We start from the raw sequence: 25,022 nt of genomic DNA on the forward strand, positions 1-25,022 counted from the left end.
CCTCATATATGCATATTTTGTTGCCAAAGGATTTGATCAGATTGTATTTGTTTGTAATCACCAAGAACTGATGTTTGATGGCCTATTAAATGTCTTTTTCAGTCACTCTAGTAATGATTTGTAAAATATGTCTTATTGTAGTTACACCCTCCTTGGTGTAGAAACTCAAGAATGCCTCCCAAGTGGCAACTGGACTCGTAACTCTGCCCAGTGTGTGCCTCGGTCTTGTGGACCACCACCCCAAGTTGACCATGCCTTACCTGACACTGGACACCAGCTTTTTGGAGACACTGCTATCTACTTCTGCAATGATGGCTACACTGCTGGTAACAATACAAAACTGTTCTGCAATGCCCAAGGTGTTTGGGCACCCCCAGATGGATTTGGCATTCCTCACTGCATTGCCAACTTCTGTCTGCGTCCCTCGGATTTACCTCATGCCATTCTGGACTCCATCATCAAACCAAAGTATGCAAGCAACACAGAGGTCAGCTACAAGTGTGAGGAGGGCTTTGTTCTCAACACAACAGGAACCCTGAAATGCATGATAGGGGGAGAGTGGGCACCCTCGCCTTTGGACATTGGCTGTATGCCTGTCAGATGCTCGAAGCCAGACAGTATTGAGAAGGGTTATGTAAGTGGGAACAATTATAGTTTTGGAGCGGTGATTGCATACAGCTGTGATAAAGGGTATTTCATTCGAGGAGAGAAGAGGAGAATTTGTAAAGCCAATGGTGTATGGGGAGGTTTCTTGCCCACATGCCAACCTATTTCATGCCCCAGCCCACCTCGCTTGGCAAATGGCTTTCTCCAGGTAAATACAATACTGTCTCACAGTAATTCAAGATACTATTGGTACCATTTTGATGTGTTTTATTTCTAATTTATTTAGACAAAATGAAATAGAATTTTATTTAAGGAATATTTGCAGTTCAATTATTTAATCCATAATTAAATATGTATGATACTTTTTTCCCACAGGGCCAAATAAGAAAGAACGGCTACGTATACAGCAGTAGAGTAACCTATGCTTGCAATGATGGTTATCGCCTAACTGGAAAGCCTGACCGTATATGCATGGCCAATAAGCAGTGGTCAAACAACAATCCTCCTGTTTGTGTCCTCCTTACCTGCCCTGCCCCACCTGATATCAAAAATGGATATTATCACGGCTCCATCTTTGAAGTCGGCAGCAAGGTGGAATTTACCTGCAACGAAGGATATGAACTCATTGGAGATTCTGTATGGACTTGTTTAAAGTTTGGAAATTGGGACAAGAGCGTAACCCCACGTTGTTCCCCAGTGCAGTGCCCCGAACCACCTTTAGAGGAGAATCACCTTGTACTGCGTGGATTAGATTCTGACTCAGGCATTGTGGAGCTTTCTTGTGAGGAAGGGTATGTTCTCCATGGTGCACGAACTCTTCGTTGTACCCCGTCCCAGGAGTGGAATGACTCTTTTCCAGTCTGCAAACAAGTCTTTTGTGGACCTCCCCCTGAGGTTGCCTTTGGTGACCCATCTGACGCACTGTCTTACTTTGGTAGTGTGGTGACCTTCTCTTGCATGGATGGCTTTACGCTCCGGAAGGAAGCTTCTGTCCGCTGCCAGGCAGATGGGAACTGGAGTAAACCTTATCCCGAATGCATTCCTGTTGAATGCCCACATCCTGAGGACATACCAAATGGAATTGTGGATGTGCAAGGACTAATGTATCTTAGTACTGCTGTCTATAGCTGTAAAGCAGGGTATGATTTAGCAGGTAACAGCACTGTGCTTTGTGGTCAAAGTGGGCAGTGGATAGGAGGTATACCTGTATGTCACCCTGTTAAGTGTGCTGCACCCAAGGAGATTCCCAATGGCTCTGTTAGATACTCCAGGCTTCAGTTTAGCCAATCAGTTACATATTCCTGCCACAGGGGGTACCGCTTACAAGGCCCAGAAATGCTTACCTGCCTGGAGAATGGACAGTGGCACCAGGAGGCTCCTACTTGTGTGCAGATCTACTGTTATCCTCCAAAACCAATTGAGAATGGCTTTGTAGAAGGACGGGACCGCAAGTTTGGGGTTACTATCTTCTATAGTTGCTTTCCAGGTTTCCTACTAGTTGGTAATAATCATCTCACTTGCGAAGAACATGGCTGGTCAAGTTCAGAGCCCAAATGTATGCCTGCTGACTGCGGCCTGCCTCCGCATATTGATTTTGGTGACTATTCGAAGATCAAAGAACCATCAGAAGACGACGCACTTGCAAGCCAGCATTTACCTGTAGACAGCAGCTTTTTACATGGTTCCCTGGTTCAATATCATTGTCATTCTGGATATGAAATGAAAGGTGACATCACGTTGATGTGCCAAGAAGATGGCACGTGGAATGGGACTGCCCCTGTGTGTGCTCCGGCACAATGTGAGACTCTACACAGCCCTGAATATGGATCAGTTATGGTAACAGATAGCGCACTTGGCAGCCTTGCGGAGTACAGTTGCGAGGATGGTTACGAACTCAATGGACAGACCATTCGACAGTGCATTTCTGGGAAGCAGTGGAGCGATGACGCTCCTCGCTGTTTGCCCATCTCTTGTGGTAATCCTGGAGGCATTGCAAATGGTGAGGTGACTGGAAAATCCTTTCACTTCAAGGCGCTTATTCACTATGAGTGCCATAAAGGGTTTGTCCTTGAGGGCGTTGAAATTAGAACTTGCCAAGTTGATGGGAAATGGGACAGCAAAGCTCCATCGTGTAGAGCAATCTCCTGTGGGCGCCCTGTTGTATCAAAGGATGTTTTAGTAAGAGGAGACGACTATACATTTGGAAAGAGGTTGTTGTTCAGCTGCAATCTCGGCTTCATCCTACAGGGAGCACCGACCAGTGTTTGTTTAGCCAATGGCAGTTGGAGTGAGGCTCCTCCAAAGTGCCTCCTAGCCAACTGTGGTCAACCACCGGTAATTGAAAATGGCAGAGTAACAGGCACGGATTATGGTTACGACGGCATGGTTAGGTATGCTTGTGACATTGGATACGTCTTGACAGGAAATCCTACACTAATATGCAGAGCTGATGGACTGTGGGATGACCCTCCTCCGCGGTGTGACATAGTCACTTGTGACCCACCTGAGGACATTAGCCATGGTTACCTGAATGGATCAAGCTTTAATTTCGATGATGTTGTGGAGTATATCTGCTTCCCAGGCTATGAGATCGTTGCCAGTCCAGTTTTGCGATGTGCTGCCGAGGGTGTCTGGCTGGGGCAAGTTCCAGAATGCCGACCTTGTGTTTGCAGTCCCCCAGTTCTGAAGTATGGTGCTATTCTCGGCCGAGATCACACCTGTGGTGCAAGCATCTGGTTCCGATGTGATGAAGACTACAAAATTCTTGGCCCCACAGAGGCCATATGCGACAAGGGTGGAGTGTGGAGTCCAGGAGTACCCATTTGCACCCAAGGGAGATGTTCCAGCCCTCCTCCAGCTGTTCCTAATGCTGTCATACAGGGCAGTGCTGCCTCCTCCACTGACACAGTCACTTACCGTTGTAGGCCAGGATATCATTTGAAAGGTTTTCCCCATCTTTCCTGTGGAAGGTTGGGCAGATGGGGAGAGCCAAACCTGAACTGTGAACCCATTTCTTGTGGAGTGCCTCCTCTTGTCCCAAATGCAGAGACTGCTGGAGTGGTGCTGACCTATGGCAGCAAAGCTCAGTACAGGTAATTTGACATAACAGAAACATCCAATAAAAACTAAGTACAAATGAAAATGCTGAGGTGCTTTAAACTGAACGTTTACACCTGACACAGGTGTAAAGAAGGCTTTGAGTTGGCAACAAAGACAGACTCAATAACCTGTCAAAGTGATGGCACCTGGTCCAAACACAGCGTCAGATGTCGACCTTCACCCTGCAGCCTGCCTTCTAACCTCACCCATGTAGTCATCACAGGAAAGCAGCTCACACCTGTTGGGGGAACAGTCATTATCTCCTGTAGACCAGGGTACTATCTTGAGGGACCTGGATTATCTGAATGTTCAGTAAGTGATATGTCAAGATGATAATTTTGTGTGAACACTCCTTGCTTCATTTGGTGATAATTTATGGCTTTATTTTACTGCCAAATGTCGAGAGCGCGTTTTTGTTGCGCGAAAGTAGATTAACATAACGCGCGAGCACGAATCTCCCCACTCGCAAGCGGATCTCCTTTGCTCTCGCACAAAACTGGATGCACATCTCTCCGTGCTCTTGCACTAGAGATTAATTATTTTCACTCCTGGATTAAACGTCAAAAGTTATCAAACAATTCAGATTTTTCTACGACTGACCCGATGAAAATACTAGGCCTACGTGAAGAGGGAACTGATCCTGGAATTTCTTTACATTTTAATATCTAGTCATTTAGTCATATCAAATGTATATTAGAAATGGCTAGGAATCGGGTGCTTAGATGATTTATAAAAAAAATAATAAACAAACAAAAAAGTATATGATTCTTAAAGTTCATGTGGCCATACGTTTATTGTGTACTTGGGATGATATATAAATATATATATGAAGATTAATTCTTTTCGCACCTGAATTAAACATAAAAAAAAAAAAAAAGGTTATCATTATGCACTTTTAAAAAAATATCTTGAAACAGTAGGGCCTTTCCTTGATTTTTTTTTTTTTTTATTGTTGCATTTGTTTTAACACACTGGTTATTGTAGGCTACTTTGTTTTACTTTATATCGCTTATGTTTGTATTTTGTTCTTTTCTGTGAAATATTTTGACAATCAAAGAAGAATCTTTAATTTCTTTCCAGTTTAATAATATTTAGCAATGTTAATCAAATGTATATTTGAAATGGCTAGAAATGAGGTGCTTGGATGATTTGTACATATAAATAACCTCTGTCCAACTATGGTAACTATGGTTGGTCAAACCCCTCGATTTATCTAAAAACAGCCCATGGCTCTAAAGACTTCATATAAAAGGTCAATGTTATGTCATATTATGTCAGATATCTCAACTGAATTTAAAATCATTGCAATAAAATCTCAGTTGTAGGCAATAGTAAGGAACAATTCTTATCAAGCAACATCAAATGCAAAAATAGTTGTAAATGATGATATCATAACACACTAAATGATAGAATCGCTGTTTGGACATTTATTGGGAGTTTTTTTTTTATTTATCTCTTTCCTTTTTTAAATCCAGTTTTTGTTTTCACTTCATATAAAACTCTCCTTTAAAACAGTGAATATACAGTTATATGACAGTTATAGGTAGTGACACTGTCTGCAAATGCATTAAACCCATAGAATATAATGTAGTGATGTTATCACAAATATGATAAATTCATTATAGTGTTATATTTGGTCTCCACATCTTAAGTAGGTTATTTAGCGAATAGTGCATCTGACCCTAGTTCTGTCTTAAATCAGAATCATATATATATTTATTTATTTATATTCATTCATTTCAACCCAAGTACACAATACATGTATGGCCACATTAACTTTAAGAATCATATACTTTTTAGTTTGTTTGTTTGGATAAATCGCTCAGAGGGGTTTAACCAAACGAGTAGACAAACGAGTTTAACCAAACGAGTAGACATCATCCAAGCACCCGATTCCTAGCCATTTCTAATATACATTTGATAAGACTAAATATTATTAAATTGTAGAGAAATTCCAGGATCAGTTCCCTCTTCACGTAGGCCTAGTATTTTCATCGGGTCAGTCGTAGAAAAATCTAAATTGGTTGATAACTTTTGACGTTTAATCCAGGAGTGAAAAGAATTAATATCTACTGCAAGAGCACGAAGAGATGTGCGAGTGCACGGGACAAAGTTTGAGCACGCACACTTGAGCGAGAGGAGAGACACGTTTTAAGTGCGCGCACTCTCTCTGCACGAGAGCAGCGTATATGCTGGTTTCGCTACAAAAATGCGCTCTCGACATTTGGCAGTAAAATAACGCCATCATAATTTTGTCTAATGATGTTTCAGGATGTTATTTCTCTTTTTATTTGATACAGGTCTCTGGCAAATGGTCTCCAGCTTTGTCTTCCAAATCTTGTGTACCTGTTATTTGTGAGAAGCCTCTCCCCGTTATCAATGGCTTGGTTGAGGGCAAGAGCTACAATTATGGAGATATTATTAGCTATACTTGTCTACCAGGTTTTGAACTACAGGTACAATATTTTTATCCATCTATTTTTCACATAGCTTGTCCTATGTAAGGTTGCGGGGATGCTGCAGCCTATCCCAGTGTCTCAGGTCATAGGCAGGGACACACTCGCCTATGACCACAAGCAATGAAACACAAGCATTAGACCTTATGTAGTTAAATAAATTCAGCGGCAACAAAGCTTATATTATTTTGTATGTTTCTAATAAAGATGAATAAGAGAAAACCAAGAGTATGTATGATGTATTCTTATTTCTCATCATCCAGGGTGATTTTGTTCAGACATGTCAAAGTGATAAAACCTGGAGTGGAACTCAGCCAGTGTGTGCTGGTAAGACTTTTTCACAACGCAAAACATGCTATTGTAGTTAGAAAATTCATTTATTATTAATATTATTATCAAAATCATTCTGCTTGAGTTCTAAACTCTCTTGTTTTTAGCTGTGTCATGTGGTCCTCCACCAGTGGTTCCCCATGCAGTAACTGTGTCCAGTGGTCAGACATATCAAAGTATTGTGAGTGTTACGTGTCATCCAGGGTTGAGTTTGATTGGTTCACAGAACCTCACTTGTCAAGCAGATGGAAAATGGAGCTTACCTACACCATCATGTGAATGTAAGAATACATAAACTGTCACTCTTTAGCTTTTAAGTATCACAGTGTAAGTTCCAAGTCTTTCAGTGTTCCTCTATTTAACATTTTTTATTATTTTCTCCTCCTTTCTCTTTTTCACAAATGTACATATACACAAACTATCAGTTCCAGATGGCTGTGAGAGGATAACAGACTTATTGAATGGAAAGGTGCAGGAGCACAACCTGTCCAGCGGACGTGCTCTTGAGTTCCACTGTGAAAAAGGCTACATGCTGCAGGGAGAGTCTATCATCATGTGTGCGGGAAACGGTTCCTGGAGTTCACCTTTCCCTGTTTGTATACGTATGTCATGCACTATGATTTCCAATACACACTTGTTCATTGACTTATTGATGTTTTTAGTTCACTCACAAGTCTTTCAAAAACAGACATTCTTTTATGTGTGCAAACTTCAAGACTTTGCCCAACAGACGTTTTTGGTAAAGTAATTTCACAACCTAACTAGTAAAAGACTCTTGTTAAGCCTTCGTCAGTGAGAGCACCACAGAGTACCTTGTTTTCCTACAAGGAATACACAAACTAAATGTCACACTTCTAAGAATTAATATGTGACTTCATTGTTGGTCTCGGGTTTTTTGTTAGTCAACAGTTCAATTCACAGTATCTAAAGATAAAATAGGCATGCAGTAAATGACTCAAATCTTACCCCCTCCCACAGCCAAATCATGCCCCCCTCCTCCTGGCTGGACTGGAGGCAGTTTCAACGCTACTCAGACGGTTTTCCTGGTTGGCCAGTCAGTGTTAGTCAGTTGTCCTAAAGGTCAGCGGGTCAAAGGTAACCAGAGAAAAGTTATCGCCACCTTAACTTGCAGGAGTGATCAGACCTGGACCCCCATCAGTGCAGTGTGTGAGAGTGAGTACAACATTCATTATTTCCACCTTTTACTGTATTTTAAAGTGGCTTTACATGATAAAAAACAAATCATGTTAATATATGAATTTATAGCCCCAAAAACATTTTGCACTAGAATTTATTCCCAAGTTAATTTCAGATTGTTTTGGCATCTTCATCATCAGCACAGAGAGAAGATCTAAAATACTTTTTCAATGTCTTTGGGTCATATTTTAAAGCATATTTTAGCTTGTCTCAGCTGCACCTCTTTATCCCATATATCCTGTGTGGTTCTGCTAAACCACATACAGTGCAAACAACTTGCATATCAACAAAATAGAAAGCAAACTAACTTCCTGATTTGGCGAGCTGGAAATTGTGGTTGGTTAAGACACTCTGGACTTTGAGCCAAAGCACTTCAACTGTGTGTAATCGCACTGACTCAAGCACAGCTGCTGATTACAGCAGCTTGAGTAAAATTGGACAAATATCGTTTGTTCCTCATTCGGGCTGCAGCATCACAATTTTTTTTTCACTGTTTTTCATATTGCATGGTATCCCTACTATCTGTGTTTTGTTGGAAACATTCACCTGTATTTTCCTCTGTTACTTCTGCATGCTATCATTCAAAATATTAGAAGCCTACTCTCTCATAGTTAATTAATGCTCCTTTGTTGTGTTGTATAATTTGATATTTTGATCCTTGAGCATTTTGCATGCTAGCTCTGCAGTATGATATACGTAGTACTAGATAAATTTGGTGGCGTGTGTGCACATTTATTGACTCCTTAATCTTTTGCAAACTTTTCAACCCGTTTTCTGAAATATGATCCTGGCAGTATGTGTATATATTCACTTTTCTCTCTGTGAGACACCTGTTGAATTTCACTCACTGCTTGTAGCATCACTATTATCAGATATGGAGGATACTATGATCTCCTGTTTTGTTTGTATGCTTCCAAAACTAATTAGGCTTTCTGGTACACAAAAGAATAAAAAGTTTCTAAAAAGATTGAAATGAGAGAGCATGAAAATGCCATTTCATAACCAGCCTTGAAAGGCCCAAAAAGTTCTTCAACGGACTGCTCAGCCATGCTGAGAATCTTCCTTTCTAACTTACTGGTCCGGTCCATTTTAATCACACACAGGGGTGTCGTGCGGCCCACCACTGCACGTGGCAAATGGGGTAGTCCGTGGGGCAGTGTTCCAGTTTGGAGATGTGGTGGTGTACTCATGTTACGCAGGCTACACCATGGAGGGTTCTAGCAGGAGTGTGTGCTTGGAGAATGGCACTTGGACCCCACCCCCTACCTGCAAAGGTAGCACAAGGAACTGCCCTTAAATCCCACTTGGAGTTCTGACTTCAGCCTTTTTCTTCATCTTTGCAAAATCTTGTGACTCATTTTGACTGGTCTTACACATTTACACACAAGCACTGAGCACTATTGACAATTATATGAGGCCACACTGCTAGTCAGTGGCTTGAGATTAACAAGCCACATTTGCACATTTTTAGTGTCGAGTTTCATTAAACTTATTCACACAAATTTCCAAAGTTCCATGCCCTTTTTGTAAATATTGTAAATGGATTATTAGTAAAAACTATTTTTTATTTATTGAAAAATGTTTTATGCTTATCAGAGGCCAGTTGCCTAAACTTAAATATTACGACAGTTTCTTAAGAATTAGTCAGTAGCAGTCTTATTTTTTTTGGATTCGACTTAGACTATTCCACGTTTTTATGTAACTGAATTAAAAAATTGACTAAAGAAAAGATGACTGATCTGTCTCTAAATAATTAATTAGATGACTGATTTGTAAGATTAGTCTAAGCTTTTTATGTAACCGACCTCAGGGGTGCTTTTATTTGGTTTTTAAAATACAGTAAAACAGTAATGTTAGTGAAATATTTTTGTTTTTAAATTTTCATTACCCATTCATTATCACATGATCCTTCAGAAATCATTCTTAAGATTTCCGTTGGGTGCTTAAGAAACATTTCTTATTATCGGTGTTAGAAATGGTTGTGCTGATTAATATTTTTTGTGGAACTGTGATGCAATTTTTTCAGGATTCTTTGAATTCTTTAAAAGAGCTGAATTTGTTTGAAAAATAAATGTTATATCAATGTGAGTCTTAACTGGTACGTTTGGTAAATTAAATACTGGTACATGAATAAAATTTTACGGACCCCAAAAATTTGAATAAGACTTTGCCTTCCATTATAATACTGCCTCAAGCTCCTTATAAAATATAATTTTATAATCATTTTAAATAATTTTACAATAATTTTAATGATGTCATTAAATGTCAATGTCAAAATGATGTCACTATGCAGCAGTATGTAGCTAACAGTTACTTAATGTCAAAGATAAGTTAAAGTTATTTATTGCATATTTTAGCATATAGAATGTTAGATTGACCAATCCATTACCAGAAATTGTTTTATAATAGCCCCTGAACAACAGTATTGTCCCACAGAGATTATAGAGATGGGCTTTGGTGTGAATGTCACTCTTTTAAACAAGGCATGATATTTTGCTTTCATTTTTGGCATGGTGATGTTTTTAACATTGTACTTTACATTGTAAGCCCTTCTCAGCCTCTCTTTCGGTCTTGGAGTCGTTGGCTTGTTTGGTCTGGGTGCTTGTAGAAACAAATTCTGATCAGTGGAGTTTCACACTGGTCTTAACATCTAACATCTGGTTTGTCTTTGAATGCTGCATGTTTTGTGTGGTTCTTTAGAAATTCTGTTAGGAGAGTGATTGTACTGCTACTTTTTTCATCACTGTATCAATCATGTATTGTGTGTTTGTACAGCTGTCTGTTGGCTCCAATGTCAGAACGGAGGTGTGTGCCAAAGACCAAACACTTGCTCCTGTCCAGATGGATGGATGGGCCGATTTTGTGAGGAGCGTAAGTACACACACAATCATGCACGATAAAAGCAGCAACACTCACAAAAAGAGATGATTAATGTTTCTATATGACAGCAGTCCATTACTTAAGGCAACATTTCATGGGTCAATAACAGCATGCATCACAACGGTTTCTTAAAAAGCATTGCTTATTAACAGTCACCTGTTAATAAGCAATGCTTATTTGTATCACCAGGGTGTGGTGTGAATGTCTATGAATGAATGTTTGGGAAATAGAAAGAGACCAAGTGCCACAACGTTTTGGTCTCATGCTGAAGTTTTATAAAGTGGATTTAACTCAGATTATTCTGATTATTCTCTATTATCTTTTCAACCCAAAAGTCACACAGTTTCATACTGCATGTGCTTTTTACTGCAGCGATCTGCATCCTACCATGTCTCAATGGAGGACGTTGTGTAGCTCCATACCAGTGCGAATGTCCAACAGGATGGACAGGCACACGCTGCCATAATGGTAAGAGTGTGTTTGTGTATAATGACTTGTGATAGTCGTCGAGAAAATGTATTACATAAATGTTGATTAGTAGCAGATTAGTTAAACTCATAATGAAAATTCTGTCATTAATTATTCACCCTCATGTCGTTCCAAACCCATAAGACCTTCGTTCATCTTCACAACATCTTTGTTCATATGTGTGATGCTGCTGACATAGAAAACACATGTTTACGAGCAGAGGAATGCACATGCATATGTCGTGGTACTCTGGCAGAAGTAACTCGAAGAAGAAGAATTGTTGAATAAAGTCGTTATTTTTGTTTTCTTTGAGCTCAAAAAGTAGCTTCGTAAAATTATGGTTGAACCACTGATGTCACATGGACTATTTTATCGATGTCCTTACTGTGTTTTTTGGCCTGGGAACATTTTAGCTGCGTTGCTGTCTATGCAGGGTCAGAAAGCTCTCGAATTTGATCAAAAATATCTTAATTTGTGTTCGGATGATAAACGAAGCTCTTACGTAGGGATGCACGATATTATCGGACTGATATCGGAATTGGCCGATAATGGCTTTAAATGTAAATATCGGCATCGGCCTGATACGAAAAATTATGCCGATATGTCTTGCCGATAATACATTAACTCACATGTGCTCAGGGTGTGCTAGTGATTAGATCACGTCAGCAGTGTGGCTCATTCTTGAATCAAAGTTTTGTCTGAATGTTGATTTAGATTCACTGATTTAGATTGCTGCACTTAATCTGTGAAAGCACGTACAGAATGACATGTTTGGTGAGTGATAGAGTAAACAGTAACAGCACGTGTAGCGGCAGCAGTGACAACCTCCCCAGGTCCTAACGCCCGGTCGGTAAGGAGATTTAATCTGTAGGGGGCGCTGTTGGCCTACTTCTAATTAAATTAAAAGTAAAATATGTTTTGATTTAATAGTCAGAAGCTATAGCTTAAATGAAAAAAAAAAATCACAAACATGACTCTTGTAAATTAAATAATTTTATATATACTGATTTATTCATTAATGTGTAATATGTTTTATTTTTTAAACAAATCATGAGATCTAAAATATTTTCTGAATTTTTACAACTCTTTTGTTTTAGACCATCTACAATTGTTAAATCCTAAAATAAAATGTTAGGGTTAACACTGCATCTTTCTGGGGGGCGGGGATTTATAGTTATTTTCAAAGCTTCAATGTACTGTCAAAAAAACCTTCATTATTTTTTATGTAATTCTAATAAACAAGTTCTTGTTAAAAAACTAACCAAAATTAAAAATAATTTTCTTATAATTTCTGCACAGGAGAGACTTGGTGTTGTTTCCAAACAAAAGGAAATATATCGGCATCGGTATCGGCCAAAATTAGATTTAAAAATATCGGCATATCGGCAAAAATCCAGTATTGTGCATCCCTAGTCTTACGGGTTTGGAACGACATGAGGGTGAGTAATTAATGACAGGTTTTTCATTTTTGGGAGAACTATCCCTTTAACTAGTCAGAGCAGCCTCTTATGTTGTCAGTATTGTAAGAGTAATTAAATAACAAATCTACAACTTTGAGGAAGTAGGAACATCACCTGCTTTATATAGTCCTGACAAGTTGAGACGAATAACACAATTAGTGATAACCTCACAGCATTTAATTATAGCCAGTTTATAAAGTCTAGAGAACATCTGTCATTTCTCTCAAGCTATCTGTGATCTTGAAGATATGTCTTAGTTCAACTATAAAAGTTATTTAGCGAAATATCTCACCATTAACTAAAGACATCATGCTACACAAATTAATCTTAAGAGTTTAGAAGTAGGGTGGAGTGCAGTGATTAGAGTGACTATAGCTAGAAGGACCTCATGGTGGGATAGGGGCCTGGGCTCATTCTCCCGGGGTCATCCTATGTCATCCTCACATTGTTGCCAGGCAACACCTGTGACAACAGACTCTAATAGTGATATGCAGTAGATCCCAGAAGCCCAAGCAGTAAAGCAAAACACAATTATTGAAAACACATAGGGGCAGTTTACATAAGAGTAGTGTGTACACCATACTTTTCTAATTATACTGCATTTAGTTTTATATATGAACTCCTAATAATTGGCAGACTACATAGAATATAAAAATTTTATATAAAAGTCACACCACATGAATATTTAAGTGAAATGCAAAACATGTAATAGGTGAAAACAATTATTAAACATTTTAGAGAAATGATGACCAGCATCTAAAAACATACAGTTTGTATTATAGCAAATATATTATAACATTGCCATAACAAATTCACTATATTTCAATAAAATATAAAAAATGTATGCTTATTATTAACCTGAATTTAAATTAAGTTTAATATATTAAATATATTTAAACAGATTTTATGTCACCATTTAAGTCTAAAATATTGTTTTTGTCTAGTTTAACTTGAACTGTTTAACTGCTGAAACAGAAGGTTTTCTTTGACATACTGATGTGTATTGATGCATTTGCTTTCACAATACCATGAATATCTGCAGAATGAATGACTTATAAAGAACAAGAACACACAATACCACACACATCTTATTTTTACATTTCTCAATGAAACGGTTTTATATTTATTGAGAACACCACCAGCAGGACTTTAACTACATGCATTTAATGGTCTTTTAAGCTCCAGCACCAAGACAAACAAACCTGCTTGCTGAGTTGCTCTAATACATTAAAGCAAACTTGATTTGGTTTGCATTCTCAAGTACACTATCTGTATGTCACTTGCAGTGTCTGTTCTACAGGTTTTACTGATTACTTACTGGTTTTCATTCTGCTGTTGTGGTCAGACTCTTTGTGTTTTGTCTCGACCGGTGTTGATTCATGTGTCAGGACAAAGGTCTGTAGGGTAAAGAGGAATTCTGGAAATGCTTGCTTTACTCCTCTGAAATTAAAGGTGGTTAAATGTTCCCTTTTAAGAACCCATCTGATTGTGCGCCAAAACAGACTATGTGAATGTGTGTTAATAAAACAAATGTAGTTCCTCTCCTTTTTCTTTAAAACTCCAGCACCAAGACAAACAAACCTACTTTCTGAGTTGCTCAGATACATTAAGCAAACGATAAGACAGAGACACCATGATAATCATACAAAGACAGACAAATTATACAAGTTAATTATATAAAGCAGCAAAATGCATTGAAGAATGTGTTGCTACAAGTATTATTACTTGTTTATAAATCACTCAGTGGCCTAGGACCTCAATACATTGGAGATATGCTCACTGAATATAATCCAATCAGAAGTCAGAAACACAAAAGGTCCACTCAAAATGATGAGTCCGTTTTTTGCTATTGTGCCGGCTGCAGATGGAACCAGCTTCCAGAAGTGATCAGATGTGCTAAAACAGCCACCACATTTAGATCCAGATTCAAAACATCTGCTTAGCTGTGCATTTACTGAATGAGCAGTGTACTACATCCGACTGATTGCACTTTATTTCATTCATATATCCTATTTTTAATCCTTTTTAAAAAATAATAATTTTAAATCAATTGATTTTATTGTATAATTAATGCACTGGAATATTGGCTAATGAGAGTATTTTTTTTATGTGTGTTCTTAGCGGTGTGTTCCATGCCCTGTTTGAATGGAGGCCGGTGTATCCGACCTAACCGGTGTCACTGCAGTCAAGGATGGGGAGGATATGACTGCTCTAGGTAAGCCACACACTAGGTAAACTAGGTATACGTAACGTACTCCTATTAACATATGCATGTGCATACAAGCACATTACATAGAAGATTTTGAAACATTTGATGAACCACAGTCCTCAACACTTTCCCAGCATATTACAAGGAGCACTAATCACTCAGCTGGGAGATTCCTGGTGATTGTGAAAGACAAGTAAGGAAACTAAAAGTAAATACAGATAAGAACCAGTCTTCTCTGAACTCTGCCGTGTGTGCCAGTAGGTGAATTTATTCCTCAGACACACCTAGTTTCATGATCTCTCTCACAGTAAGCGTACATTTTCCAGAGCACTGCAGCTGGTTTCAATCCAATCATTGAGTGAGCAGAGGGATAAGAAATGGATACCATTTCTATTGTGATTCATTCTTTTAAGTAATTTCCTTTTTTACTGATCTTTATTTCACTGATTCAGTACCAATGTCAGGATTTTGAGCAAATACAGTCTCTCAGTAAAGTACTATTGATCTGACAGTTTTTGCTATTAGCGTTTCCAGCTAGTCGGCTTGATACCGGCATTAGATGCTGCAGCCTTCGTTGCAGGTTAGAGTGATTCACAATTAGATATACTGGACACTTGGTCGATTTAAGATTCAAATGAGCTTAAATACTTTTTCATGGTCTATGTGAACTGTACAAGCAAATGGACCATTGCCTCAAGCAAGTGCTATCATAAATGTTTGAAATTTATTTAGTTATGGTGGCAATATACGGGTCAAAAATAATGAACGGTCTTCAGCTGATCTTTGATTATTAATTATTGTCTTTCAGAAAAAGAAGATCTGGATACTTTAATTTTTAATGTGCCACGCTGAATCTGAATGTGTTGAACCAAGATGGCGTGATGTCAGAGATTTGTATACAACACATTTTCTCTTTCCCTCAGAAAGTCCTAAGTGGTTTTGTAAATTAAAGCTGTATTTTTTCATGTAGAAATGAAACAGTATTAAATATATGCTGCTGCTATATACATGAACTTGTACGATGTGTAAAAATATTGATGTGATTGTCCAATGTACATGTATATAAACTATTATTTTCATGTTTTTATTAAAACTGAAAACACAACTATATGAAAACAAACTGTAATTCTCATTCCCACAGTTAATTATGAAGAATTCTCAATTAAACTTTCAGATTGTTTTACTTGCTTGTCTCATATGACTAATAAACATTTGACGTATACAATTTGATACAACCAGCACAATACAAGGACGCTGTAAAAGTAAACTTTTCTCATTTCCTTTAATGTTTTAATTTCATACAAACCCCAAAAATAATACATTAGAGATAGAGCCGTTATAGAGGGCCAAAATATTTAACGAAAAGTCTTCTGTTTCCGTATATAAACTAAAATAAAACAGGATATAAATGTTGCAGACAAAATTAGAGTGAGTTAAAAGGCTGAGATTGATATTAGTTATTACAGTGGTTGGTTTGTGTGTTTTTCTTCATTTATTCATATTGATCTTCTCCTCCAGCTTAGCGTGATTTGATCCAGAAAATTCATCAATCTGAAAAAAAAAAACAAAGCTGAATCAGGCACAGCACAACAACAGGTTAAACTGTTAATAAAAAAGCTCTTCAAAAGATCACGGAAATAGAACAGAAAACCTCTAAAGATGATGTTTTACCTTCTTTCCATTCTTGTAGAAATGGAATGTTGGCATACATTTGATGTCACAGAAAGTGGCCACATCCTAAAGAGAGAGAGAGGGAGTGGAGATCAGGTCTGAATAGGTTTATTCAGTCTATGTGATAAGCATCTTTAATAGTGCGTTTTCATTTTGCTTAGCCAGTCTGAGCACTTTTATTAGAGAAGGATGAAATTATCTCCACAGCGGGACTTGAAGGCTGTCGAAATAAAAAAAAATCCCTGATATGTTTAGAAAAAAAAAAAAATGTTTCATATTCATTTCATCTTGACTTAAATGATGCTTGGTGCCATTCCTGAAATCAGTCACAAAAATGTCAGCTGAATATGTGCACTGTTATCAGAACCTTCAAGCGCTTGGCTCACATGTGCCATCCTTACCTTGCGATTTAAATGTCAGGCAAAAAGCATGACATTTCAACAAGTCGCAAACATGTATCAAGAATTCAGCTTTCGAATACACACACGGTCCCCCATCTGCTTTGCAGCACAGCATTGTAATAATAGCTAGTGTTTGTAACCATAACAACATGGGCAACCATCACAATTGTCCCATTCTGGCACTACCTCAGTCTACCTCTGATAAAACTGAATGACGGCCAATATCCTTTCTCAGCGTTATCCCGTGAATCAAATAACACACTATCAGCAAGCCGATCAGGAGAACAGCAACCGGGTGTGCTGGGATGTTCTAATGTGTTTGGGTCGCTTACAAAAGGTTAGGCTGTCTGTGAGTATCCAAATACATGATACTACACCAGACATCCTCATCTATGGGAGGGAGGGAGATAGCGAGGCCAGTATTCAAATGAAAGTAACACAGTAAAACCCAGATGGTGAACCTATGTACAAAGGCTCATTTGGCTCAGAAGTCTAAGCTTTCAAGTGCATTCATCAGAGAAAAAAGACACCGGGTGACTAACCTGTGCATCGTCCACATCCACCTTTAGAAATACGACATTTCCGTTCTCTTGTTTTTCAGACAGCGTCTGTGGAGGGAAAAAAGGCGGTTGTGAAATTTGCATATGCTTGCTTTTGTTGTCTAAACCAGGTACAAATGTATGTGTGCACTGAGTAAAAGTAAAAGTGATCAACTACAAAACATGGTTTTTATGTAGGTTACATAGGCCTATGTGGCTGAGGTTGGTGCTTAGTTGTCAACAACACCAAAATCTCAGTGTAGACTATGTATTGTCTAATGTATGTACTGTATAAGGAATGAATCAGCAGTCTTTTGTCTTTTATTCCTCTCTTCTTTCTTTATCAGGACTGCCTTTCCTTTCATTTGCATTCTGTGAATGATTCACGCTTTAATTCTTAAGGAAGCTTCCCTGCCGACACAGCACAACAACAGAGCCACTCCCGGTGATTCCGGAGGCCTCTACAGAAGAATCATGACAGCTCCAGATGCCACTCTGTATCTCGGATGCAGTGAAATATTCAGCAGTGCATGAATGCTCACTTTAAAGATTGGAGCGATCATCTGGCAGGGCCCGCACCATGTGGCTGTGAAGTCCACCACCACTAACTTGTTCCCGGCATTTTTCAGAGCATTGTCGAAGGCAGACTGCAGAAAGAGGAGGAAAAGTTGATCAGTGTGGCATGACACATTCCTTCCTGCTGAGGTACACTGAAATGGGCGATGATAAAGAGTCATAATGCTATGGTTTAATCAGAGTGACTGAGACTTTCAAATATTTACAAAAGAGCCTAGACTAGAGCCTGACTAGAAAGGGGTGACACAGCTTTCGCTTTCTACTTGAGATACTGAAATACAGCTCAAATCCTTTTTAGTGAAATTACACTGAAAGCAAAACAGACATGTAGGCCTACTACTTTATGGTAAATCAATATCTGATACAACATTTTAATGGTGATGGATTTTATTGCATTTGTTTAAATTCCTTTACTACTTTGTAAGTAGCATCATAAATCAATTTAATGTAGATCATGTTTGAACTGCATGTATATTAATGTTTGATCCTCATATTTTGCATGTCTAGAACCAAAACACTTCAGAAGGAGCTGTACTACCGATGGAGTCTGATTTTTAATTAACCTATTGACAAACAGGTCTGGAAGATTAGTTCATGAAAATTATTTAATTTTATAAATATATAGCAATTATATTTAGATTTAATTAAATATAAGGTGAAGTATAGCTTAAATAAACACAATAAATTACAAAAGCACCCTCCACGTGGCTTTATTGTAACGTTTTAAAACATTTGAGTAAAATGGCAACAGATGGATTTCTAAGCATATTTCAGACTTTATACCAGAGACTGTGCCGTGACAAAATAATCACTGAATCAGTTTCTGAAATAAACTGTTTGAAAGAACCGGTTTGATTCAGATCTCCCATCACAACTGCAGGTGTTTGCACAAGGAAACACTTTCTAACTAACAGCCACTTATTAAATCGTACGTTTTATTTCCTGTTTAAAGTAAGTAACTGCAAACAAATGCACTTATCGTTTTCTACTTTACTGTACTCTGATTTGAGGTTCTTTAGAATAGAAACCAATACGTTCTTGTGTGCAAACAGCTTATTTTTATCTACATAAAAAACTTAATTGTATTAAAGCTATAAACCTATTCGAATAGCCTACATTTTTCATAGACATCAGAAGTCAAACATAATACATTACCTATAAAGAGTTAACAGTCAAAGTCAAGGTAGCAGATAAAATATTGGTGTTATATACATACCTTATCCTCAATTATGATAATCATTTTGATGTCTGTCTTCTACTTGTGTACTGTGTAACTTCTTCTGAAAGCTCCTGCTTCATTGACAGTCAAGAGTAGCAGCGCCGCAGCCCCGCCTTCTAAGAAGACAACGGACCAATCATGGAATTATGAGGTTCTGTAACCCCGCCTACCACTGGTTCTGTAACCCCGCCTACCACTACACCCTCCAAATATATATAATCAGCAGATAAAGCTCAGTAAATGCGAAATACGTTTTTAGATATACAAACTGTATTATCACAGAAGAAAACTGTAGCCTATACGCATGAAAGCAGCTGAAACACTAATCTTACCTAATGGGCAAATAGCTAAGGTAATAAAACCAGAGAGATACAAAAATAATTACAACAGCAATCGTTTCAACCTATTAAACAAGCAAAAGTCCAAATCAAAATTAAGCTCTTTTGGATTTTTCTTTTGTCACACTCACTACTATACAAATCACTGTGACTCGTACCCTCTTTTGTATAGGTTATTCATTGTTAAACAAGCCAGTCCTTAAGACAACCTGTATTAAATATCCTTATCTTGAAAGCACACGTCTGTAATAAATCATTAATTAATGCATGCAGTCCCTAATAAAACGTTGTCTTTAATTAATGTCCAGTTGTTGTTTAACCCTGTCCTCTAGTGGCTGTAAAATGCAATCATCAATTTATTTTTTACTCAATGTTAATGTACTTTACTTCTCTGTTAAGCATTCGATTTACATTATTTTGTGCTAGACACTAACTGAAGATGTCTGCTCATGAACGAACACGTTTTACTGCGATTTTGTGTCTATTTCACAACCTTTAATTACAGAGATACCTGGAATCATGAAATATTTCAAACAAGTTTCTAAAGTAGGCTACATTGAGAGGTTTAGCCTCAACAACAACATGCAAATTCATTATAACTAACTGAATCCTGTGAAGAGTAACTAAAAATATCTGCATGTCGGAGTGGTGACATAGCAGCTGACATGTTCTGAATCATCTCTTCTTCTTTTTCAGCCATTTAAGTAGATTCTATGTTTCTTTAGAGTTGTTTGTGACGTAGCAATACAATCTTTTCGCTTTTTACATTTTTTTAAATTCTAGAACCCAGAAGAATGACAAAAAAGGACAGAAAAAATGACAGAAATAATGAACAATATTCACCCTCTGAGCCCGACAAACGCGAATATGCGTTTTGGGGCAGATTTTCCTGATAAGGCAGAAATGAGCTTGAATTACTCTGCCATTTTTGATCGTTCAGATAAGAGCAATACACATCGAATCTGTAAGGGGTCTACTTTTATTTGTATTCACTCATAATAACAACTAAACTTTGTGATTTTTAAGAATAAAGAAAACAAACAGGGTGCGCTCTCTGTCTTCTCCGTCTCTGCGATCTGTTTTCAGAAATGCGTCACTAAAATGAAGTGTAACTCAGCGAATACTCAACACAGAAACATGAGAGTTATCTCTATAGAAAGCTTGAAGTATCTACTTTAAATGAAGTGTAAGTCATATCGAAAACAAATATTCTGTGATGAAGTAATCCGTATGAAACCAACACGATGTTCAGTCTGTCCCGTCTAACTCATTATTTCTAATGAGATCCCGCCCCCTCCTGTTCACATGTAAGTAACCACGTGACCCGCGCGCGCGTGGAGACGCCCAAACATAAACAAAGCAACCGGAAACTGTTCATCGCTGCTATACTGTTAGTTTCTGGAAGAAGACGCGCTGAGTAAAGACTGGATTTCCCTCAAATAACAGCAAGAGTTCATCAAGTAGAGAAGATCGATCTGAGTAAGTAATGTTTATGTTTTGCATTAGTTAAAGTGTTATTGTGACATAAACTTGAACACATTACTAGTTGGGTTGTTCCCAAACTACAACGCGATGAATGCTACGCATCTAAGAATGTTTAAACCATGTTTATTATTAATAATCTGTTCACAAATATATTTTAATAATGTGCTAAACGATAACAATTAGATCTCAGATATAAAATATATTTTTTGTAGTGCAAAGTTAATCTTTTTATAGTACAAAGCATACGTGCAGAATCATATCTTTTATTTACTATAAAATCATACATGATGTTCAAGATGGCTATATGACTACAAAATCATAGTTGGGTTTTCCCCAAACTATAATTCCTGACTAAAATGTTTGAAATCCAATAAAACATTTTGAATATGATGGGCAATTCATTGTATTTAAATTTCTTACAGCGCCAGTATGTTTTCATGCTCTTTATAAAACAAAAGTAATATGAGAGTACATTGTAACATGATGAATGCTACGAGTCTAAGTATGTTTAGAACATGTTTAAATAGCCTACTCTGTTCAAAAATTGATTTTAATAGCATGCTAAACAATAATAATTAGTTTCTCAAAAATAAAATGTCGTTTTTTACGATAATACAAAGCATGAATGAGTCTATGACTACAAAACCTATATAAATATATATATATATAGATGCTCCTGATATAAACATGCTCACAAATGTTTTTTATCTTTTTTTGGTTGTTTGTATTTTATTGAATCAGATATCTGCACCACAGATGATGAATCCTGCTGACTTTCAGTCTCTTCAAACTGTTTTCCTCGCTGCACCAACATCAGAAGTTCAACAGTTTCTTCTTGCATCCATGGAAAGTAGCAGAAACACTTAAATAACACGTAAATATCAGGTATGATTTATTTGTTTCACTTGTTGAACAGAATCTGTTGCAGGAACGAGTCAAAGTCTGTTCACATCTCTGTGGTTAGATCAGTGTGCACAATAATGTGTCTTTGACCTTCATTATGTATGTTTTGATTATACTGTGTTGTAAATAAAATACAAATAATTTAAAAACCCCATTTTTTCAGTCGCCTCACACTCTCTTACCTGCCTCAGTCACACTGATGGGCCATTAGCAGCTTTAGGGGAGGGCCCTTTGTCTCTCAGGTGAAAATCACTTAATATTCAAGCCCATTACCACTCCCTCGCATATTGGCTTTAGATCACAAAACATGTCTTTAAAAATTTAAATCAATGTATTGTTTTCTGTGAGCAAATAAACAAGATGATTTTCACATAATTTTGAAGCAAAAATTCTAGACTACAAGATCCGGTTCTCAAAAGTCTTGTGAACAATTGTTCTGTATGTGATTTATGGTCTTATTTCAGTGACTTATTTTAGACAAAAATACACATATAATGTCAATTACACTCTCAAAGTAGCAGCCGTATCCTTCAGGTGAAGCGTTCTTTAGCACTTCCTCCAGTGAGGAGACATTCTTGTAGTTGAAGGCCTGATCAAAGCCCAGCTCTTTCAGGTATGCCACCTTGTCATCACCTCCTGCTGAACCCACAACCTTGCAACCTTTGATCTTGCAGATTTGCCCCACCATCGCACCTACAGCACCTGCTGCTGCGCTCACCAGAATCGTCTCACCGGGCTGTATCTTGCACACCTCTTCCAGACCACAGAGCAGTTAAACTAGAGGATAAAAGAGACAGGATTTAGAAAACATACCTGATATTTTAATTTTATTTTTTAAAAAAGAAAAGAATTGCCACTGCCATCATTTATAGCAGTCGTAATTACGTTACCCAGGCATCCCCAAGAGCCAAGGACACTGAAATATCACTGGGCCATTCAGATACTATACGAGCCAAGATGGGCCCGGCTGGACCCTTTGCTTTGGTTACAGTGTGTGTCCTCCATCCACAATTAGCAACCACGTAACATCCCTCAGGAAATGCAGGGTCCTTGCTCTTCACTACCCTGCCAGACATGAGTTAAGATATTTATTTAGTGATATGAAATGTTTTTTGTTATGAACAGACCTGGGGGCTGTTCCATAAAAGATGCTAAGAAAAGCGGGGATTAAAGTCCAAAACCTGACTTGAAATAACCTAACAAATCAATCGGGACTAAAGCGGTTCCATAAACGACAATTCAAGTTCACGCAATCTGACTAATGCTATCCAGGTTCAGTGAGTCAGGATAATGTGACGTACACGCTTAATCTGAAGCAGCCCTTAATGTCGATCATGGATCAAATCGATCCACCATAGCAAACAGCGAATATTTGTGCTGTTTAACGCATTTGAAACATTGTGTTTTCCTCAGTGCATAACTGATACGTCACAGGTATATTTTTTACATCTGTAAATGTCAGAAAGCCATGCAAATATATCCATTTAGCTGTCAGGAGTGGGCGGGGCTTATGCGAGAGAACGAGCGCCGCGGCGCGCATGCGCGCTACACACACAGAGCAGAATAGAATACTAGCGCAAGAATTCTGAATAAAATATACATTCTGCTAAAATATTTGTTGTTGGACATTAAATGTGACACATAGAATTTTACTACATATAAGTGTATTTTTATGATAGCAGCAACTGTTAATCACTAGCTCAAATGAGTTATGTGTTCCTCTTATCAGTTAAAATGTACTCTGATTTCTATTATAAATTTACATTTTTAATTCAGTGATTTTAACTTTTGATTGTGTTTTTATGCTTTAATGCTTTAAAGAGACATTTTAGATTGTAATGTTTTAATGTTCTAATAACCATAAAAGGTACAGCTGTCATAAATTCAGAGAGAAAGGCTGCATGGCTAGAAACTTCTGATCAACTTCTGATTTAACTATGTTAAAATGTCATTCGCCTACATTTTGGGCACAATACATTAAATACAGTTGGTTGTAGCCTATTTTTTTTTTTATTTGATTATTTAAGGTGTATTTTCTGTATACTTTTATTTTTGGACCGATAATAAATTAAACTGACTGTATGTGAGAGAGTCAGTGGTAATATGGATGCGTTCCTATTGGTCAGAGTTAGAGGAGCTCAGCTTAGCCTGACAGTTAGCCTGCTCCGGACCAGGTTAGTTTGCCAGCATAAATTGCCGGGGTAACTGAGTTTGAACTTTTTTAAGTTTGATTTATGAAACCGAATCTACCAAAAATAAGCCTGACTAACCGAAATAAGCCTGGCTTATACTCTAATCTTGGTTTATGGAACAGCCCCCTGTTTCCTCACGTAGATGCAACTTTGTGGTTTAACTTACTAATGCAATTGTATAAACATGCAAATTATCTAAAAAGTCTACAGTTTATCTATGTAAACTCTTTCTCTGTTGCTAAAGATGTTTTTGCACTCATTTAAGTGGAAGTGTCTTCATCAGTTGATGCAACTTAAACCACATTGATGAGTAGCTGAACCGCTCGAGCAACAGATTCAGTAGCCAAGACATTTTCCGATACCATATTTCAAATTATTCAACATTCTATGATTACTTGGATAAGATTTAATTCCCTTTTCACCACTGAGCATGCTTTTTTGTTTCTGTAAACGTTCTGCTAAGTAAAATGAATCTACAGCATGTGAATAACAAAAGGTGTAAATAAAATGTAACAATATTATACATTACAATATACATAGGCTTAGTAATAATTGTTAGTTTCCTTACTTTGCCAACTGAGTTCCATATTGAACATCCCCCTCTTTTATCCACATTTTACTCAGAGATCTACAAAATCAAAAAGGGACATTTAAAATATTGGCTAGACACGCCACATTAAATAGAGAGATGTTCTTCTGATTAAGACTGTAAAGACAACTTTACCTCATATATGGATCAACGCTTAAATAGACTTCCTCCACAAGCACGTCTGAAGCAAAAATAATTACGATAAACAAGTGAGGCGTAGCAAAGGCATTCAAAAAGACAACTATATGAATTATCCATACCTCCATCTTGAAGCTCTGGCAGAACTTCTTCACTCAGTTCAAAGTTACTTTCCTTAGGAAAGCCCTCACAAGTGTTTTTTGAGGATCCACGTCTTTGCCTTAACCATGATTGTATGTCAGAAGCTGCACAGTCAGAGCTCTTCA

The 25,022-nt window shown here is 37.7% G+C and overlaps 2 protein-coding genes and 1 pseudogene across 6 annotated transcripts in view; 1 reads left to right on the forward strand and 2 right to left on the reverse strand.

Moving 5' to 3' along the window:
• Positions 1–15,963, forward strand: part of LOC306870790 (sushi, von Willebrand factor type A, EGF and pentraxin domain-containing protein 1) — a 71,207-nt gene extending 55,244 nt beyond the window's left edge. The window contains exons 37-49 of one of the 4 annotated variants that reach the window (XM_079418204.1): positions 142–814; positions 982–3,698; positions 3,789–4,017; positions 6,006–6,161; positions 6,425–6,488; positions 6,599–6,772; positions 6,917–7,093; positions 7,470–7,664; positions 8,792–8,962; positions 10,464–10,559; positions 10,941–11,036; positions 14,618–14,711; positions 15,514–15,963. In XM_079418204.1, coding sequence (XP_079274330.1) covers positions 142–814; positions 982–3,698; positions 3,789–4,017; positions 6,006–6,161; positions 6,425–6,488; positions 6,599–6,772; positions 6,917–7,093; positions 7,470–7,664; positions 8,792–8,962; positions 10,464–10,559; positions 10,941–11,036; positions 14,618–14,711; positions 15,514–15,544 — 4,873 coding nt within the window. In that variant the 3' untranslated portion in view covers positions 15,545–15,963. The remainder of the gene's footprint in view (positions 1–141; positions 815–981; positions 3,699–3,788; positions 4,018–6,005; positions 6,162–6,424; positions 6,489–6,598; positions 6,773–6,916; positions 7,094–7,469; positions 7,665–8,791; positions 8,963–10,463; positions 10,560–10,940; positions 11,037–14,617; positions 14,712–15,513) is intronic. The other 3 variants (XM_079418206.1, XM_079418205.1, XM_079418207.1) reach the window with 3 other exon arrangements.
• Positions 15,964–15,970: 7 nt separating this feature from the next.
• Positions 15,971–19,225, reverse strand: LOC306870814 (thioredoxin-like). Its single transcript, XM_079418242.1, has 5 exons — positions 19,109–19,225; positions 17,859–17,963; positions 17,320–17,385; positions 16,377–16,442; positions 15,971–16,256 (listed from the first exon to the last, which is right to left on the reverse strand). The coding sequence occupies exons 1-5, from the start codon at positions 19,130–19,132 to the stop codon at positions 16,194–16,196; spliced, it is 324 nt and encodes a 107-aa protein (XP_079274368.1). The 5' UTR covers positions 19,133–19,225; the 3' UTR covers positions 15,971–16,193.
• Positions 19,226–22,297: 3,072 nt separating this feature from the next.
• Positions 22,298–24,985, reverse strand: LOC306877387 (prostaglandin reductase 1-like; annotated as a pseudogene). The gene is made up of 4 exons: positions 24,754–24,985; positions 24,598–24,657; positions 22,723–22,902; positions 22,298–22,614 (listed from the first exon to the last, which is right to left on the reverse strand). The product of its transcript is annotated as a prostaglandin reductase 1-like (transcript).
• Between the last annotated feature and the right edge of the window lie 37 nt (positions 24,986–25,022).

The sequence above is a fragment of the Barbus barbus genome (genome assembly GCF_936440315.1).
Source record: "Barbus barbus genome assembly, chromosome: 1".
Classification (NCBI taxonomy): Eukaryota; Metazoa; Chordata; class Actinopteri; order Cypriniformes; family Cyprinidae; genus Barbus; species Barbus barbus.

What these genes read in the sequence shown, in the direction of transcription:
- LOC306870814 (XM_079418242.1), bottom strand. Translation starts at nt 19,132, where the DNA reads ATGATTATCATAATTGAGGATAAG. An exon ending in TTATCATAATTGAGGATAAG is followed by an intron (nt 17,964 to 19,108) that starts GTATGTATATAA and finishes CTCTTTCTGCAG; the next exon opens with TCTGCCTTCGACAATGCTCT. An exon ending in TCTACAAGAATGGAAAGAAG is followed by an intron (nt 16,257 to 16,376) that starts GTAAAACATCAT and finishes TTTTTTTTTCAG; the next exon opens with ATTGATGAATTTTCTGGATC.